Genomic DNA, 20896 nt, shown 5'->3' with positions numbered 1-20896 from the left:
ATCAGAAACACTTCCGGTCTGCGCGCTCTTAAAAAAAATACAAATAAAAGCCCAACGCGGAAGTGCTCGCGTTCATCTCTCTAGCTTGACGCCACCGAAATAACCGTCCGCCCAGCTTGGCCGAGTTTACATCGGAGTGCTGCTCGTCGCGCTTATATAACTCACTGACGACATTTTTACTCCCAGGGACACATCTTTTTTTTTAAACGTCACAGCATGTAAACGCACACTTTTTTTTTGTTTTGGTCGAACAGTTTGCGAGTTTCCTTCAATGAATTAAAGCCGCGGGAGAAAGTGGAGCAGACTCGGATCTCCTTCCTTCCTTCCTTCCTCCTGCGTCGACCTTGTTTACTTTAGTTGCCAAATAGTGAGCCGCCCAGCGCGGTGTTTATTCCGTGAAAAGTGGCGTCAGCTGCACGGATTGTCATGTACCTGCGTGGACTTTCGCTGTTTGTTTTTTTTACACAGAAGATGACTTAAACGGAAGAGTGCTCCACCTTCCACCAAACAACAAAAAAGGTAAGCTTCACTTCCTACTAACACAATCACTTTTTTTTAACTGACCTTCTCATTTACGTGTTTTTTTTCTTGCGTGTTTTCGATGAATAGGCATAGCAGGCAGTAAGTAGTTGGTAAAGGCGTGTGATCGGTGCAGTGGATCCACGCAGCCAACAGGTTGCACTAATGTTGCGCTCCTCTTCGGGGAAAGCACAGCAATGCAAGCGTGGAAAACCCAACATTTCCTCTTAAAACCTTCCGGTATTGTCACGCGTGCATGTTTGCATTTAGTGCAGTACACTAGTGGGCATAACTACAGTAACATTACTGCATCATGTTTGCCTTTAGTCCAGTACACTAGTGGGCATAACGACAGTAACATTGCTGCATCTGATACTAAAACCTAAGATAATACAGCAGTTTTTTTTAGTCTGCCTTGTTCTGTTTTGGAACATTGCCTTATAGAGCCCGAAGAAATAGGTTAGTAGACATATTAGGATCTTTTAAAAAGGTTAATCATATTTTACTGTAATGTTTTTTTGCATTCAAAGTTCATGTTTTATCACATTTAATGAAATGTGAATAGGTCTTGTGGGACACTACATTAGGTACACCATGAGGTCCAATGACACATACTAGAAATTGAAACTTTTATTAGTAGATTGCACAGTACAGTACATATTCCGTACAATTGACCACTAAATGGTAACACCCGAATAAGTTTTTCAACTTGTTTAAGTCGGGGTCCACGTAAATCAATTCATGGTACAAATATATACTATCAGCATAATCATCAGAGTATATACATTGAATTATTTACATTATGTACAATATTTACAATCCAGGGGGTGGGATGAGGAGGGTTTAGTTGATATCAACACTTCAGTCATCAACAATTGCATCATCAGAGAAATGGACATTGAAACAGTGTAGGTCTGACTTGGTAGGATATGTACAGCGAGCAGAGAACATAGTGACATTTGGTTATTTACAATCCGGGGAGGTGGGATGTGGAGGGGGTAGGGTGTTAGTCAAGGGTTGAAGTTGACTGAAGGTGTTCTTTTAGTGCGGTTTTGAAGGATAGAGATGCCCTTTCTTTTACACCTGTTGGGATTGCATTCAATATTGATGTGGCATAGAAGGAGAATGAGTTAAGACCTTTGTTAGATCGGAATCTGGGTTTGACGTGGTTAGTGGAGCTCCCCCTGGTGTTGTGGTTATGGCGGTCATTTACGTTATGGAAGTAGTTTGACATGTACTTCGGTATCAGGGAGGTGTAGCGGATTTTATAGACTAGGCTCAGTGCAAGTTGTTTTACTCCGTCCTCCACCCTGAGCCAGCCCACTTTGGAGAAATGGGTTGGAGTGAGGTGTGATCTGGTGTGGAGGTCTAAAAGTAACTTGACTAGCTTGTTCTGGGATGTTTGGAGTCTAGATTTGAGGGTTTTGGAGGTGCTAGGGTACCAGGAGGTTGTTCTGTTTTGGAACATTGCCTTATTGAGCCCGGAGAAATAGGTCAGTAGACATATTAGGATATTTTAAAAAGGTTAATCATATTTTACTGTAATGTTTTTTTGCATTAAAAGTTCATGCTTTTATCACATTTAATGAAATGTGAATAGGTCTTGTGGCACACACCATGAGGTCCAATGACACATATTAGAAATATCATTTTCTGTGGTGTGGAAGTGCACTGTATCATGCTGACAGCAGTGGTGTGTCCAGGCTTTTTTTATTTTTTTCACCCAGGGGTGGCACCCATAAAACACTATAGTAGTGTAACATTTAATTTAGTCTGTCGTTCTTATTTAAGTATGGAACGTAATTTATGTTACACATGAATTCTTATTTACATGTTCCTGGATCACATTACTAATATTTTCAAGTAGCACATTTGTTGTATTTTTAAGTTTATTTTCCTGCGTTTTTGTTCCTTACGTTTGTTTCTTGGGAGGAGGCAATAGAAAAAGAAAGCTGGAGACTTGTATGTGTGGAGCTTGAATAAAGTGAAGTCAAGCGTGTGCTGCCATTGTGGTACTTTTTTTTTTTTTTTTTTTTTTTTTAGCAAGGAAGACAACAAAACAATATTTTTCTTTAAAAACCCGCCTTTAACCCCCAGCCGTCGAAGTTGGTGGGAGACAAAAGAATAGGGTTACTTAAGTTCACCAGGGGCAGCACGGTGGAAGAGGGGTTAGTGCGTCTGCCTCACAATACGAAGGTCCTGAGTAGTCGTGAGTTCAATCCCGGCCTCGGGATCTTTCTGTGTGGAGTTTGCATGTCCTCCCCGTGACTGCGTGGGTTCCCTCCGGGTACTCCGGCTTCCTCTCACCTCCAAAGACACGCACCTGGGGATAGGTTGATTGGCAACACTAAATTGGCCCTAGTGTGTGAATGTGAGTGTGAATGTTGTCTGTCTATCTGTGTTGGCCCTGCGATGAGGTGGCGACTTGTCCAGGTTGTACCCCGCCTTCCGCCAGAATGCAGCTGAGATAGGCTCCAGCACCCCCTGCGGTAGAAAATGGATGGATGGATGGATGGAAGTTCACCAGCGTTACCACCACTAAGTATGGAGTGAAAGTTCTTGCAAAACAATTGCTGACATTAAACAATATTGCAAACATTGAGCTATTATTGTAGTACGTCAGACAACTTGCAACAGTTGGCAAAAAATACAAGTACAGTATGTCAAACTTCCTCTTGAATAAAGTATATTTAAATAGCAACAGAATCGTTTGAAATATTACACTGTGCGCCTTTAAAAGTATTTGCACGGCAAATACATTACCTGGATTAAGTAGTACAAGAATCACGGTGGAATAACAAAAGATGGTGGGGCTGGGATAACGTTCAAAACAGATGAATGAGCCTGTTCTTGTGTTGGCAGGCAAACATATTAAACACACTTGTGTAAAAAATAAAAAATAAATTGTGTAACTGAAATGATTTATATTTAGTGAAGGACCACGGACGTCTTGAACCTGTCTGCTCATCAATCAAAAAATAATGCCCGCCACCCGGATATGTTTGCACCGAATCCGCAGATATGAAGAACAAATGATAAAACATTGAATATTAAAAGAATGTAAACCATTCCCACCTTGTTTACTTCCCTGACAACCTCTTCAAAAGCGTTCTAATCCATCAGAAATAGCCATCCATTCATTTGCTATCGATGTCCCTCAAGCAACGAAAATGTGTCTAAGTCAAACATGTTGGAGAGTGTGTTGCATATATTACCAATCCGGCCTAAAATTGCTTAAATGGGTGTATTTTTTAATTGTGTACGGTACTTTTAAATATTTTTTTATAATGTCAACATAATTCAGTGGGCAAGTTGTGTTTTTTTGTATCACATATTTTAACATTCTGTGTTGGTTTTTGAAATATAAAATAAAACCGTGAGTTTGAAAGGTTGTCCAAATTAATACCTATGTAATGAGTCTGTGCAACATCTGCTAGTGTTAAAGCACATGGTCATTAATAATTGCTGACAAGACAAGTCACTATTTCTCATATTTTATGTTTTAAAAACTAATTTGGGACAATCCTCTGGCTATCGTTTGGGTCCCCTGAATTAAGCAGTTCTTTGGCGTACCTCTAGTGTTACGCTTACTATGGTTTTAAAAACACTACTTCAAATGTTTCCGCCTCTGAGTGGGGTGGCACCTTGCACATGCCAGCCCTGGCCTCCCCCAAGACACGCCACTGGCTGACAGCCGTCTCCAATATTTTGGTTGCCTTTTTAGCCACATTGGAGACAAGAAAATATTAAGATTTTTAAAATAATATTTTCTTGATTTCATATGTTTTGTTATACTACAAATAATACACTATTGTAAATATTTGAATTTAAAATACAAGGCTGTTTTTAATATTGTCTTTATGAGGGGGGTGGGAATATTTTAAGAATATAATACATCCATCCATCCATTTTCTACCGCTTGTCCCTTTTGGGGTGGCGGGGGGTGCTGGAGCCTATCTCAGCTGCATTCGGGCGAAAGGCGGGGTACACCCTGGACGAGTCGCCAACTCATCACAGGGCCAACACAGATAGACAGACAACATTCACACTCACATTCACACACTAGGGCCAATTTAGCGTTGCCAATCAACCTATCCCACATATTTTCATTTAAATGATAATATTCATTGTATTTTATCTTTATATATGTATTTTTTTAATTTATTTTACATTATACTTTCTTATTAAAACATTATTAATCTAATTAAAACATATACCAACATTTTTTGAAGAAATGCACTGAGAGCTATCCCTAATATTTTGGTGAACTTATTAAGCTACATGGCATGGCAGTATTTGTAACTTGAAAAATTATTTATGTATTTTAAAGATAGATTTTTGTTATTAATCTATAGGAAATGCACTTCATTATAATGTACAGAGAGCTGTTAGTAACATTTCAGTTGACTTGTGAAGCTACGTGGCGTGGAAATATTACTAACTTAAAATGTTATTTTGTATGTTTTGAATTAAGATACGTGTAGTTTACTTTTTTAGGAAATGCACTTAATTATACTGTAATGCTAGCTGTTTATATTATTTCAGTTGACTTATATTACAGAAACTTAAGGCGATTATTTACTTTATGCAGATAATTAAGGCAATCATGACTGTATTGTCAAAACGGCCGAACCCCCTTTTTAACTGCATTCCTATCTTTGTAAGGGCATAATTTGATACTGGATGTGAGATTGTGTATTAACAAAGTGCCCTACCTTGCACAAGTTTTTCAAATGTTGGGCTCATTTGAGCGTCATAGCAGCAGCAGAGGAAATGCAAGAAAGTGCTGCTCTTTCAGGGCCCAAACTCTCACACATGTGACAGGCCTTCCAGGAACAACTGCATACAAATATTTGCCTTCATGCAAGGCAGCAGCCCTCTGGCTATGGCTGAATGTTTTAGTCTCCAACATGAGCACTTAACTATTTCTTCTCATCATGTTAAACTCCGATCATGTTGCTCCCATTCTGCGCTTTCTTGCGAGTGCAGATAGTTCACTGCGTAAGGGGCGGGTGAGTATGGGGTTGTTTGGCACGGACAGGTGAAAGCATATTTTGGCACTGAAACTCACTTCAAAGCACTTTTTTTTATGTCCCGTGGTAGTCAAGGTTGTCTGTCTTTAATTTGAGTCAGATTGGTTCGCGCGTGGCTGCTATTTGTGAGTCTGCCATGTTGTACCAGCATGGGTGTTAAAGAGGGGAGGAAATGGCCTGTTTGATGCTATTGACGTTTCTGCAGCCATAGATAAGACACACGTTCCTGCAAGCGTTGCCTTGCTGACGTTTCTGTGTTGTTCTTGACAGTGTGCATTGACTCTTATCATTTTAAAGATGCGGTCAAACTAACTCTCGTCTGTTTGTTTGGTCAAGTGTGAACATAGTCTGGCTAAACCAAGACTAAAACCAAAAATAAAAGGTAATCATGATAACCGCGGGGAAACTCCTGACGGTTAGCACCGTTTTAAATGAAAATGATCAAAAAACCGTGATTGATAACTGCATTTTGATAAACTCATGGACTGACTGGCGCCAGTTTGGTAGCTTGAACACCAACATAAAAACAAGAGACATTAACGTCTTTCCCTATTAAGAAATGACATACCCTAATATAAACTTTTATAAACACTTTGCTGTCTGAGCAACTAAAATATTCAATTGTGCACATTGTAACTACGCGCTGTCCTGTCTTAGAACAGAGTGATCGTTCTATACTCAGAGGAATACATAAGGGAGGCGTTTATTACGGTGCGTTCAAGGATGGCTAAACAGAGTACGACGCCACAACGCGCACCAGAAAACCACAAAAAGACAATTATTATGCAGAAATGAAGACAAAACGCTGGAAGCAAGGCAGACAGGATTGAAAAAATATAGACATGGCACACCCATCATTGCTGAGCAACCACATCTTAAGATCTTCTAAAAACATAATCACTTTTAAAGACTGGTTCTCTAGATAATCTAAGATTCTCTTCCAAGGATCTTGTTTAACGACAATCAGTAATACTGTACCTAGGGTTGGGTATCGAGTATCGAGTATCGATTGGAACCGGGACTAACTTTCCGATATTCCCGGAATCGTTCAAAAGTTTAAATTTCGATTCCTATTTTCGATACCAGTCCGTCGACTGGAAAAAAATATGTCCGCCAAACCGGAAGAAGAAGCCGCTGAACACCAACGAAGAAGCGCCCACCGCCGGAAGTGCTAGCATAGCCGAGCGAGTCAGTCAAGCTCAAGCATGGATAGCGGGCGTCGGCGGTCGAAAGTGTGGCTTTACTTTACAAAAAAAAATGAAATAACCGCGAAATAACAGAGCTCCATGTCCATCAAGAAACGAGTGGAGAGAGACCTGCAGATGTACCAGGACGTTCCACCGATACTTATGTCTGACGACCCTGCTGCATGGTGGTGGTCCGGTGGAACCAACAAAAGACTTATCCTTTGCTGTCATATCTCGCTTTCTCCTATTTATGCGTTCAAGCTTCTTCCACACCCAGCGAACGTGTATTTTCCACAGCAGGAGACACTATCTGTCCAGAACGCTCACGCATCCTGCCTGAGAAGGCGGATATGGTCATTTTCCTAAACAAGAACTGTCTCTGATTTTATACTGTACCTGCTGCTAATCTGGACTGGGTTTTGCAAGTTGTTTCTTATTGTTTATTTGCTTTTCTGCACCAGGTTAGCCCATCAGTGGGGGCACGGTAACATTTTTTAGTACCTGCAGCATCATACACTTGTGTGTGTAAATGTGTTTTCATGAGGTTTTCAAAAATAAAGCTCTCTTGAGGAAAGTGTACCCCTGGGAAAATGTATTCATAATTTATAATATTTATATTCAAGTTCATAGATTTGATATTTATATTCTAGTTGAAAACAGCCCTGTGAGGAATTTATAGTAAAGTTCATAAAAAGTTATAGAATTAAAATTTGATGGAGAATGTCAGACTATTTCATTCAGAAAGACTGTAGGTTAGCTAGCTCATTTAAAATATCCTAAACTTTTTTTTGACCCTGCCTCTTAAAAGAATCGGAATCAAGAATCGTCAGGAATCGGAATCGAAACAAAGAATCGGAATTGGAATCGCAATCGTTCGAATTCAAACGATACCCAACCCTATCTGTACCCACCTTGGTGGGTGCTGCTGTTTTGGTTAGCAACTTATTTCAAATGGGTTCTGTCGTTCATTGAGGAAATGTAAATATCAGACAGGGGGGTGACCCAACACAACAAACAAAAAATGTTAAACGCCCAATGTGTTGACAAATTACAGTGGCAGACGATCACGGACTCAACCAGATAGAGTGACCACGGGGATGACCAATCACACGTCAGCCAAAAGTGGTTTAGCCAATCGATAAGCTTGTGGAAAACTTAAGGGAAACTGGCATCAGCTTGAGTGTCCGTTTTCCGCTTCTTCTAATTGCTTGGCCTGTCCCCATTTAATATCGTATACATGTTTTAAAGTGGTTAATCTGCCATTCTCACATTCCACAGCTAACGGCTGCTATATTAGATTACATTATCAAAGTTGTATTTTATGTATGGAAAGACAGCCTATTGACGAGATAACTTCACTTGCCAGTGTGCAAACTTCCGTAATCACACTGTATTCACTTTTCTGCGGTGTATTGAGTCGCAGTCCAAACATGGGAGAATCTTTCCGAATGTTCTCAACTAATTTTTCCATGTCACCATGGAGTTAAAGTTAAGTTTAAAGTTAAAGTTCCAAAGATTGTCACAAACACACTAGGTGTGGTGAAATGTGTCCTCTGTAATTAAATAATTTGGTGATTTTTCCCCCAATTCCAACCCTTGATGCTGAGTACCAAGCAGGACATCTGCATGAATGTAGGTTGTCATGTTGTCTTTTCGGTGGCTGACTAATTGAGCACCCCTGCTGGTTGCATCCAAGTAGAGCACTTTATTTTGTTTTAATTTCTTTAGGGCATTATTCCTCAAAAATGTTCAGTATGGATGCATGTATATATGCTGCTGATTCCGATACTGATCATCCATGAGTGGGATAGGCTGATACCGAGCACATGTGTTAACTCTAATTTTTTCAGTTAATTTATGGTTGCTATTGACTGTTTACCAATATCAACCCAATATGTAAACTAGTTCCTGAATGTATTGTATTACATACAATTGTTTGATCGAAACAAAATCAATAGTACACAATAACTAAACAAAAGCAAAAACTACTTTCTACTTATCATTGAAATCCTTTGGTTTTTGCCCTCTAAGTTCTCCTGTGTCCAAGGAATTATTTCTTGAGTTTTTAAACATTATCTAAAACAACAAAAAATATTTAAAGAAACTAAAAATATCAACCTAATCCTTCTTGTATCAATCTTGTACTACCCTTGGAATTAATACCACCGGTTAATGGATCGATCCTCCCTCCACTTACGTGTTGTGTACTGACTGTGACAATGCTGACACACCAATAGTTGTTGTTGTTTTGTCCTCTCTAACTCTTATTAATCTACTTCCTAATTTCCTGTTAAAACGGCTTACTTTTTGCTACAATATGGTTCCGTCTACACGTCCTACAGTTCACTAAGCACTTTGTTTTTTGGTGTTGTTTAAAGCCAACATAGCAGTTAGCCTAGCTATTAGCATGCCTGCTCCTAGCTTGCTCTCAGTGTGTAATATATTGAGTGATAGTGATACGTTAGCTACTAAAAAACACAGTTTATTTGCCATGATGGATGTGTTTATTGCTGGATTAGGGGAGCGGCTCCACACTGTGTAAGTTCACCAGGGGCACCTAAATAGCTGCCAGACACTTGTCAGCCACGGGACTAAAAAAAAACAGTGTCAGCCTGAGTGGATAGATATTTGTGATCGCCATTATAAGGCATTCATCGGCAATGCTGATCACATACTTAAAAAAAAAAAAGGCCTATAGTGATCGGTGGCCTTCAGATCGATACATCCCTAATTTTCCGTGATCACTTTGTCACTACTAACGCCATCTTCTCTTTCTCTTTCTATGTTCTTGGAATCACCCTGGAAGAATAACGAAATGGATCAGAGTGGACCGAATTGCAATGGTAATCGAGACGGCCGCCTGTCATTCGTGGAGTCTGGAATACACGTCGATGGGGATAATGTGACCGCTTCTCTGCTGCCAACCGCCCCAGCCCCAAACGGACGGGTTGGAACCAAAGACCAAGTGGCGCTAGAAAGCCTTTTTGACTCCCACCAGCAGGTCTTCTGCGAAGGGTCTGACATGAAGCCTGGTAAAATGATGAGACTAGAGAAGCCGCAGCAGCCGGATATCAATATGTTCAACATTGAAGACGACTTGGCGATATTGAATCAGAATTTTTCAGAACTGGACAACACGTCCACCTCTGTCATCAACACGTCTGTCCTAGGCAACCTCCCCCTGCCTGACCTTTTCCCCCAGCACATCAAACAGGAAGGGGACTTCTCGTTGGATAAAGAATTGGGACCTTATGGGGGTCACACGGGCGCTGCTTCCTGTGATTTGACAGGGAGTCGCCTGATCGAGGAGTGCGCGCTTTGGAAAGACTTGGACCTTCCGGGATCCATGCCAGAGATCAGTGACTTTGAGCTAGATTCAGAAGTGGCTCACTTGGATAACATCCTGCACGATAGCGGCGGCGTGGGCGGACCTGTCGGAGGCTTGCCAAAAGCAACAAAACCGCCCATGGACAATGGCGGTAGCTGTCAAAATGCTAACGGCGCAAGCCAGCAGCACCACACCGTCCTCCACCATCCTCACCAGCAGCACCTTGTACAGCACCAGCTTCACCATCAACATCCGTCTTCACTTCTCACCAGCGTGGTCATCAAGGAGGAGAAGGACCCCGACCACTCTTTCATCCACATCCACACTCCCGGTGTGGTCAAGCAGGAGAAGCAGGAGCGGCCCGCTTTCTGCCAGTCGCAGTGTCTCCAAGGCGGCTTGGGCTCGGTCCAAGCTGCGGCTCCGATGTCCTCGTCCGTCAGCGTGGACGCGGATCCCGGCTATCGCTACAGAGCCAACCCGCCCGCCACCATGATAGATCGCAAGCCCTTTGGCATGTACTCAAACCTACCCCCTGCCGGGGACAGCTGGATGCGAAGGGACGGGTATGGAGAGGCCCTCGCGGTTCAAAGGGCCAACGATGGGCTCCCCAACACAGCTGCTTTGACCTACCCTCTCAGCTTCTCAGGGTAGGTAACATTTTTCAAATAGTTGAAGTCGTTCCATTTGTGGGCTGGTTTGAGTGGTTGATGTGATCAATGTCCAGCTTGACTAAACTGTGTTTGCTTGCAATTGAAACCATTGTTGTTGGATACAACATCTGATTTGAATCTAGGTGACAATGGCAGTTCAGACACGACTCACATGCAACATCTGAACCAGCAAAATTTTAATTGAAGTTAACGTTTAAATGCACAATCCGGATCAGATCTCGGCTAAATAAGCTTTCTGACCCTGGATCATATTTAACAGAAATACATCATCTTCCATGATGGACTTTAAATTGCTATTCCATTTGGAATCTTGAACAAATACGTTTTTTCATAGAAAATGCAAAAACCTCTACATGTTTAACCGGATTTTCTTCGAAAACATTTAAATTGCTGTTAGATGTGGATTCTGAATCAGATCCAAACTATGAACAAGATGAAAGCTTTAGAAAAGTCATATTCATATTCATATTAGATTTTCTTAATATGTATTTTTTCAAATCATAAATTCAAAATTGCTGTTAAATATGGAATTGGGATCAGATCTGGATTTATTTTGGTTATAGACCAGCACCTAAAATCAGATAAAAGTTGGCAAGATCTAACTATCAGAACATATCAAATGGGGTTTTCTTTGGTGAAATTTAAATTGAGGTTAAATGTAAATCTGGATCACATCTAGATTGAATTTGGTTTTGGACAAAAGTTAACAAGATGTATAGATCAAAATATATTACATGGGGCTTTTCTTGTTATAATACAAATTGGTGTTAATTGTGAATTTGGGTCAGAAATCGATTTGATTTGGTTTAGACCTACATTTAATTTGGATAAAAGTGAACAAGATATAAGCATCAGAACATATCAAATTGGGTTTTCGTTTTTTAAATGAAAACTAGCGTTACATTTTAATTTGGATCAGAGTGGATTTAATTTGGTTTTAGACCAGCACTTAAAATGTTATAAAATTTAATATTATATGAGTATCAGATAATATCACATAGGGTTTACCTTGGTTAAATTTAAAATTAGTTTAAATGTGAATCTTGATCACATCTGGATTTTCATTTAGTTTTGTACCTGAACCTGAATTAGATACAAGTTAACAAGATATATGTATCAAAACATATTACTCAGGGTTTTCCTTGTTATAATTCAAATTAGAGTTAAATATGAATCTGGATCAGAACTAAATTTAATTTGGTTTTGGCCGCTGCACTCAATTTGGATAAAAGTTAACAAAATGTAAGCATCAGAATATATCACATGGGGTTTTCCTTTTTAAAATTAAAACTAGTTTTAAATGTGAATCTGGATCAGAGCTGAATTTTTAATTTGGTTTTCAAACACTAATTGGAAAAAAAAAAAAGACCGTCAAAAGTTAAAATACATGTTCTCATTCAACAACATGACAAACCATCTCCGAACATTAGCTACTGTATCTGTCCAAGCAAGTTCGGTGGCGTCTTTATCAGGTCAGTTATAAATGGAGTTTTTGACCCTGCATACAAATTGTGTAACATTTGACAGTCACACCACAACATTATGGGGATGCGTCACCACACAGGAAGTGGCAAGTTGGTCATTTGTTTGATTCCTGTGGGAACGTGGAATTCCTTGCGGCACCAGAAGAATGGCTGGCCTGCTGCATATTTGAAGAAGGAGAATTGATTTGTTTCTTTTATGAGCTCTCGCCAAAGGTCAGGTGATGTTGGGGTGCCGATATTAACAGCCTTTGGTGAGGCTCAGAGGTGTTGGCCTAGCTGACTTGGTAAACAAGTGGATCATAAGTACATTACAGGTCTGGGTCTCATACTACGGCTTGTTGTTGCCCTCCTTCAGTGTCTCCTTGCTTGCGTTTCATGCTCGTAAACACACACTTTATCTCCTACGTCTGTAACAAGTGACTTGTTGCATCTGTGTATTATAGCTGCGAGGTCAGTGAGTTCTTAGTCTCCCACGTGGTGTTTAAAATGCAAATAGGAGGACAAAAAAGGCTCAGCGTCAGTCAAAAGCACAGTCTGTAGCTCTAGGTGTACTATATGTACTCTATTGCCGCTCACCATATCGCCCTATTCGTCCCGCCTAATTGGCCTTTTGAAGTTTTACATATTTGTAGAGGCAGGCAACAATTAATGTTGGGGGGAAAAAAAAGTTACACCAGTGGTCACTAGAGGTGGGGTAAATAATCAATTCGGACATGGACGATTATAAAATTGATTAGTAAATGTTGATAATCGATTTATTTTTTATTTATTATTAATTTATTTCTTATAATCTGCTCAGTGGCCTTGTGGTTAGTGTCCGCCCTGAGATCGGTAGGTCGTGAGTTCAAACCACACTTTTTAGAAGCGGTATAGTACCAAATATAGTACTATACTAATACTGGTATACCGTACAACCCTAATTGTAACATAACAAAATGTGGAAAAAGTGAAGTGCTGTGAATACTTTCCGGATGCACTGTATATGTGAAAGGGTTATAACTCAATATTTTGTCCCACTCTTAGGTTTTTTATTTACCCTCTTTTTGAAATGAAACTATCATTTGATTGCTGTCGCTGTGTTGAAATGTGCTGTACTGTCAATGGAGCTGCCACATCGACACTACTAATCGATGTTCCAAAGGGCCTGTTGCTAGTTGCTCTTTCGCCCTCATTCCTCTAAAAAGAGTTGAACCCTCCCATGCACACGGCGTGGCGCAGTTAGGAGAGTGGCCGTGCCAGCAACCTGAGGGTTCCTGGTTCGATCCCCACCTTCTACCAACTTCGTCACGTCCGTTGTGACCTTGAGCAAGACACTTCACCCTTGCTCCTGATGGGTTGTGGTTAGGGCCTTGCATGGCAGCTCCTGCCATCAGTGTGTGAATGTGTGTGTGAATGTGGAAATAGTGTCAAAGCGCTTTGAGTACCTTGAAGGTAAAAAGTGCTATACAAGTATAACCCATTTCTCCCTCATTCCTCTGAAAAGAGTTGAACCCTCCCCTGCACATGAAATTAGAATGCATGCATGGCTAAAGTGATTGTTGCAACTTGTCTCCAAATTTGGTATCGTTGTAGAACAGGCTGTGCGTGCATGCAACTGGGGCCCTTTTTTCTTTTCATTAGCCAAGGTTTGCTTTGCTTTGACAGGGCTCCGACAGATCAAACAAGCAAAATACTAGCCCAGTCTCTTCCTCCTAATATAATTATGTGTGAGAAACTCAGCCTTTCCCCCCACAATAATTAAACCTAATTATATTTGATTAAAAAATGTTGACACCCTCGTCTGCAAACAAATCTTATTTCTGGATGGACTGGATTGCGGGAGGGCGGGGCAGGCGATTTTAATATCTTAGTTACATTTACAAAATGACAGATTTTGCAAAAAGTGAGAAAAAAAAATGTTTAAAAACTTAAATGAAATTTATTCTATCGTCTTTTTTTGTCAATGTTTTCAAATTTGGTCAAAATGGCATGTGAGCGCTTTTTTGGGAGAGGCTTATTGCAGCATTGTTTGCTCATTAAAAAGAGCCATTGTGCTTTCATGTCAGACTCTCCAAGTCTCTTCACTAATTAAAAAATAATATCCAAAGGGATCTGATTAATCGCTAAATCAAGTGAGTTGCTACACTGATTCGGCCTGCTCGCTCTTCTTCTTCTTTGGTAGGCCAGGTGCTTTAGGCAAACACGTAGCACCACGTCCGTAAGTGGCAGTTCAAATCTATTTGAATGTATTGGAACCACTGATATTATTTTCAGACCAACGGCCTGAAGGATTCCCAAGTAGTGTGCAGACTCCACCTACAGTAAACATACGGATTATGTAATCTCAACACTCAAACATTTCCACTTCACTTTTCCTCTTAGTGGGCCAAATAGAGAGAAAGCTGCACCAAGTTTGTAAACAATAATTGCCCCCAAACAAATAAACAAGATCCAATCAGCATCATAACCAATAATAATTTAAATTAATTATATGTGTAATCTTTTTTTAAATTGCAGCACCGTGGCACAGTTAGTGCTCGTGCCTCACAATAAAAAGGTCCTGGGTTACATTCCCGTGCTTGAGGTCTGTCTGAGTGGAGTTTGCATGTTCTGCCCGTGACTGCGTGGGTCCCCTCCGGGTACTCCGGCTTCCTCCTACCTCCAAAGACATGCACCTGGGAATAGGTTGATTGGCAACACTAAATTGGCCCTAGTGTGTGAATGCGAGTGTGAATGTTGTCTATCTGTGTGAGACCTGCAATTAGGTAGCGACTTGTCCCAGGGTGTACCCCGCCTTCCGCCTGAGTGCAGCTGGGATAGGCTCCAGCACCCCCACAACCAGGAAAAGGACAAGCGGTAGAAAATGGATGGATGGATCATCTTTTAAATCTTTTTGGGGGGTGTTTAAAAAAATATTTTGTGTAAAAAGAAAACACAAAAATAATTGTAGAAAAACAAAGATAAACCTACAATGAGTTTTGTGTATATATTATATATGTGTGTGTGTGTGTGTGTGTGTGTGTGTGTGTGTGTGTGTGTGTGTGTGTGTATACATATATACATATACAAAAAGCATTGTCTCTTACAAAAAACCTTACTATGTGTTTTGACTGCCCAAACTATTTCTGTTATTGCTCTCGCAAAGAATTTAGTTTTTAGGTTAGTCTGGAGCCCGTTCAATCATAAATCAATAAATAATAATGCATCTACTTAAAGGCCTACTGAAACCCACTAATACCGACCACGCAGTCTGATAGTTTATATATCAATGATGGAATCTTAACATTGCAACACATGCCAATACGGCTGGGTTAACTTATAAAGTGCAATTTTAAATTTCCCGGGAAATATTCGGCTGAAAACGTCTCTGTATGATGACGTTTGTGCGTGACGTCATGGAGTTTGCGGAAGTATTGGGACACCATTGTGTCCCAATACAAACAGCTCTGTTTTCATCGCAAAATTCCACAGTATTCTGGACATCTGTGTTGGTGAATCTTTTGCAATTCGTTTAATGAACAATGAAGACAGCAAAGAAGAAAGCTGTAGGTGGGATCGGTGTATTAGCGGCTGGCTACAGCAACACAACCAGGAGGACTTTGAGTTGGATAGCAGACGCGCTACCGTGAGTATGCAGCTTTCTTCCAAACATTTGATCGCTTGCCCGTCCGTGCGTGCCGCTATGTGCATGTCACATACGTAACTTTGGGGAAATATATGTGCTGTATGAACTTTGCGGAAGTGAACGGTACTTTGGGCTGTGGGATTGAGTGTGTTGTGCGGGTGTTTGAGTTGTATTGGCGGGTTATATGGACGGGAGGGGGGAGGTGTTTGTTATGCGTGATTAATTTGTGGCATATAAGCCTGGTTGTGTTGTGGCTAAGAGTATATATATGTCTTGTGTTTATTTACTGTTTTAGTCATTCCCAGCTGAATATCAGGTACCACCCGCCTCTCACAGCATCTTCCCTATCTGAATCGCTTCCACTGCCCTCTAGTCCTTCACTTTCACTTTCTTCATCCACAAATCTTTCATCTTCGCTCAAATTAATGGGGTAATCATCGCTTTCTCGGTCCGAATCGCTCACGCTGCTGGCGTCCATGATTGAAAACAATGTGCAGATGTGAGGAGCTCTTCAACCTGTGACGTCACGCTACTTCCGGTACAGGCAAGGCTTTTTTATCAGCGACCAAAAGTCGCGAACTTTATCGTTGATGTTCTCTACTAAATCCTTTCAGCAAAAATATGGCAATATCGCAAAATGATCAAGTATGACGCATAGAATGGATCTGCTATCCCCGTTTAAATAAGAAAATCTCATTTCAGTAGGCCTTTAAATGGTAGAAATGACGCTTGAGTACATTAAGTCATAAAGCCTCCTTTCCTGCGAGCTATAATGTTATATTTCAGAAATCGTTCTAGCTCAATCGTGTAAGTAAATGCCAATACTGTATGACAGTAATCCATCATAATTGCACGACTGATCATTATTTTCTTGCATGAAACAGGTTTAAATTTAGTGTGTACTTACGAGATGAAAACATTGAAAGGTTAATTTTAGTGCGCAGTCTCTGATGTGTTGCAATTTGTATGTTTTGATTAATGTTTCAAGTTTTAGGAATTTTCTGCCTCCTGATGCCGATTGCTTTCTGGTAATGATATGCCTTTTAAATACAGGCAGCATAATGTAGTGTTGATTAGGGTTCAGTATTGATTAAAACAAAATGTGTTTAGTTATACAACTGCCAAACTGAGTGTGATCAAAGAAAGGTTGTTTAAAACCGTTGCAGCTGTTGCTTCAGAAACACAAACAGCAGATCATGAAAATTTCCATGTAACATTGTCGAAATTTACCCAACCCCCTGAGCAAATTACGCAATAATCAATATGACAAAACTGATGGATATGCAGCGTCATCATTATTGGCTAATGGTTCTCCCTAGTTCTTTTAATTGTAGAAGACATGCCCCTCCTCCCTTTTACATCATTCACATGCAGAAAACATACAAGTTGCACATGTTGCCGGCCGTGTGATAGCTTGTAACCAGACAAACTCTGAGGACCTTACACTGCAGGCCAGTCAATTATTAAACTCGTCCAAGGCTGCTGTACATGCGCGGGCAAACATACAACCGCCTCTAAGAGGTTGCTGCTTCAGTCTTACGCACATTATGTAACCACAGCAGCTATGTCTGTAAGGGGTGGTGGGTATGGGGTGGAGGGGTGATTCTGGCCTCATTTCCCGTTGGTCAAGACGCCGCTAATGAGATTCACAACGGGTCGAGGCTTTGCAAAGCACGGAGGTGACCTACTTCTCCTTCTGGGTCGACGGTGCACTAATATGAAGCGCTGTGCTAAAACTGAATAATCAAGTGGGCCTGACTGATAATAAACGCTGAAATCTCATGTAGGCTAAAGTTTGGTTCCATAATCATGTCAGAATTACTCATTTCGGAATAATAAAAAAAAAAGCCATGTTGTGCAAAACATAAATGCTGTCTCTTGGGTGGACACACACTATTGTCCAACCTAACATATGCTATATATTATGTACAACAACGTAGCATTAGGGACTGGAATGGGAGACACAAATGTTAGCAACACTATGTTAGCTGCAATGCTAACATTACACTCACATTTTAAAGGGGTCCTAGTATGCAAAACCAACTTTTCTAACCTTTTGGTACCTGCTGTTATCTATTTGGGATCTGCATAAGTACTGACAATTTGAACTCAAACCGTGGAGGCATTGCGGAGATATTTATAACACAATCTTGCCTTCCTTTCGACTTCCACCAAACTAGCTGTTTGGAATGTGCACATTGGTGACGTCACCAATTTGGAAACTGTCAGCGAATTATCCATATATGGTATAAATGTAGTCCAGAGTGCCTTGCGCATGTCCGCCATTGTAAATATGCTCCTTCTTTTTCGCTATACTTTTGTTGTGGGGCAGACTGGCTCGTACATGGACATTTTATCTCCACTGTTGCCGTTTGTAATACAAAGTTTCATATAGTTCTCACTAGGGTTGACCCCATACCAATAATTTGGTACTGGTACCAAAATGTACAGTACAGGCCAAAAGTTTAGACACACCTTCTCCTCATTCGATGCGTTTTCTTTATTTTCATGACTATTTACCTTGTAGATTGTCACTGAAGGCATGACAACTATGAATGAACACATGTGGAGTTATGTACTTAACAAAAAAAGGTGAAATAACTGAAAACACGTTTTATATTATAGTTTCTTCAAAATAGCCACCCTTTGCTCTGATTACGGCTTTGTACACTCTTGGCATTCTCTCGATGAGCTTCAAGCACACCTGTGAAGTGAAAACCATTTCAGGTGACTACCTCTTGAAGCTCATCGAGAAAATGCCAAGAGTGTATGTACAGAGCCTTCTTATCTACAAAAACCGACCTCCGGGAGGTGGTGTGCGTAAACACAGGTTCATTTAAAGGCCTACTGAAAGCCACTACTACCGACCACGCAGTCTGATAGTTTATATATCAATGATGAAATCTTAACATTGCAACACATGCCAATACGGCCGGGTTAACTTATAAAGTGACATTTTAAATCTCCCGGGAAATATCCGGCTGAAACGTCGCGGTATGATGACGTATGCGCGTGACGAAGTCAGAGTAACGGAAGTTATGGTACCCCGTAGAATCCTATACAAAAAGCTCTGTTTCATTTCATAATTCCACGGTATTCTGGACATCTTTTGCAATTTTTTTAATGAACAATGAAGGCTGCAAAGAAGACAGTTGTAGGTGGGATCAGTGTAGCAACACAACCAGGAGGACTTTGTTGGAGCGCTAGCCGCGTTAGCTGCGCTAGCCGCCGACCTCACCTTGACTTCCTACGTCTCCGGGCCGCCAAACGCATCGGGTGAAGTCCTTCATCCTTCTGCCGATCGCTGGAACGCAGGTGAGCACGGGTGTTGATGAGCAAATGAGGGCTGGCTGGCGTAGGTGGAGAGCTAATGTTTTTAGCATAGCTCTGTGCAGTCCGGTTGCTAAGTTAGCTTCAATGGCGTCGTTAGCACTGCATTGTTAACCTTCGCCAGCCTGGAAAGCATTAACCGTGTATTTACATGTCCACGGTTTAATAGTATTGTTGATTTTCTATCTATCCTTCCAGTCAGGGGTTTATTTCTTTTGTTTCTATATGCAGTTAAAGCAAGATGCTATCACGTTAGCTCGTAGCTAAAGCATTTCGCCGATGTATTGTCGTGGAGATAAAAGGCACTGAATGTCCATTTCGCGTTCTCGACTCTCATTTTCAAGAGGATATAGTATCCGAGGTGGTTTAAAATACAAATCTGTGATCTACAATAGAAAAAGGAGAGTGTGGAATCCAATGAGCCAGCTTGTACCTAAGTTACGGTCAGAGCGAAAAAAGATACGTCCATCACTGCCTCTCAAGTCATTCACTGTAACGTTCCTCATCTACGAATCTTTCATCCTCGCTCAAATTAATGGGGTAATCATCACTTTCTCGGTCCGAATCTCTCTCGCTCCATTGTAAACAACGGGGAATTGTGAGGAATCCTAGCTCCTGTGACGTCATGCTACTTCCGGTACAGGCAAGGCTTTTTTTTTTATCAGCGAGCAAAAGTTGCGAACTTTATCGTCGATTTTCTCTACTAAATCCTTTCAGCAAAAATATGGCAATATCGCGAAATGATCAAGTATGACACATAGAATGGATCTGCTATTCCCGTTTAAATTTAAAAAAATCATTTCAGTAGGCCTTTAACTATGGGCATGTCAGAGACTGCATAATGTCCATGAAGGAGGAACTGTTTCTTTCATGGACCTTCAAGAGCGAGCGTTTGGTGCTCATGAACTTACTCTATTTCTGTTAGAAAATCATTGAAAAGTCACGTGTGCATAGTAACGGACATTTGAATGTACAAGGACTATGGTTCCAGACCATAGGTCTTCAACAGGTGGGCCGTGAACCCCAGGGCATCCGCAAATATACTGCAGGAAGGTCGTGACATTTTTGCTTGTTTGGACTTTTTAGATACAGTATGTTAATTTTAGAAATATATTTATTTATATCCCTCTGTAATTTTTCTGCAAATGTAAATGTATTTTTATACACTAACATTATATTATGTTATTATAATCCATATAATGTATTATTATATTCACGTTAGTACAGTACTTAAAATAGCAAGCAAATAGTGTTCAAGTTGCCAACTAGCGATTAGCACACTAGTTGCCAGCTAGTTATACTGTATTAATTTAATATGGTAGTATTGCACAATAACACGGTACCTTTTGGACCAAGGTAATTTAAAACACAATTTTTTACAAGGTATATAATAAGTGGGTCCCCACTCATCTCTCCATCAGCTTGGAGATTCTTGATCTGAAAAATGTTGAAAACCCCTGTGTTAGTCTTCTGCTTGATACGCTGGCATGGAAACAGGAGTTCAGAATAATGTAAAAAAAAATTACATCATTGACTTACAACAGAAAGGCCCTTCTTAATTTTTTACACATGAAAGGAAATACTTTTAGTGATTGCTAAACATGACAATTTATTGCAATGTAAACTAGGTCTTATAATTTTTTTAGGGATGTAACGATAAACAGTATTAATGAAAATCGCGGAACTACCATTTTAAACTGACATTATTGAAAAACTGTGTTTGATAACTGCACTTGGATA

The 20896-nt window shown here is 40.5% G+C and overlaps 1 protein-coding gene across 6 annotated transcripts in view; it reads left to right on the top strand.

The window, feature by feature from the left end:
- Window positions 1–20896, top strand: part of LOC133650954 (glucocorticoid receptor-like) — a 216504-nt gene that overhangs the window by 56219 nt on the left and 139389 nt on the right. For 4 of the 6 annotated variants that reach the window (XM_062048764.1, XM_062048763.1, XM_062048762.1 and 1 more), the window contains exon 3: window positions 9546–10714. In XM_062048764.1, coding sequence (XP_061904748.1) covers window positions 9546–10714 — 1169 coding nt within the window. Of the gene's footprint in view, window positions 520–9545; window positions 10715–20896 lie in introns of all 6 variants that reach the window. The other 2 variants (XM_062048767.1, XM_062048765.1) reach the window with 2 other exon arrangements.

This window comes from Entelurus aequoreus, linkage group LG05, assembly GCF_033978785.1.
Source record: "Entelurus aequoreus isolate RoL-2023_Sb linkage group LG05, RoL_Eaeq_v1.1, whole genome shotgun sequence".
In the NCBI taxonomy this organism is placed as follows: Eukaryota; Metazoa; Chordata; class Actinopteri; order Syngnathiformes; family Syngnathidae; genus Entelurus; species Entelurus aequoreus.
The sequence above is the reverse complement of the archived record's forward strand: the minus strand, read 5'-3'. Positions and strand labels throughout refer to the sequence as shown.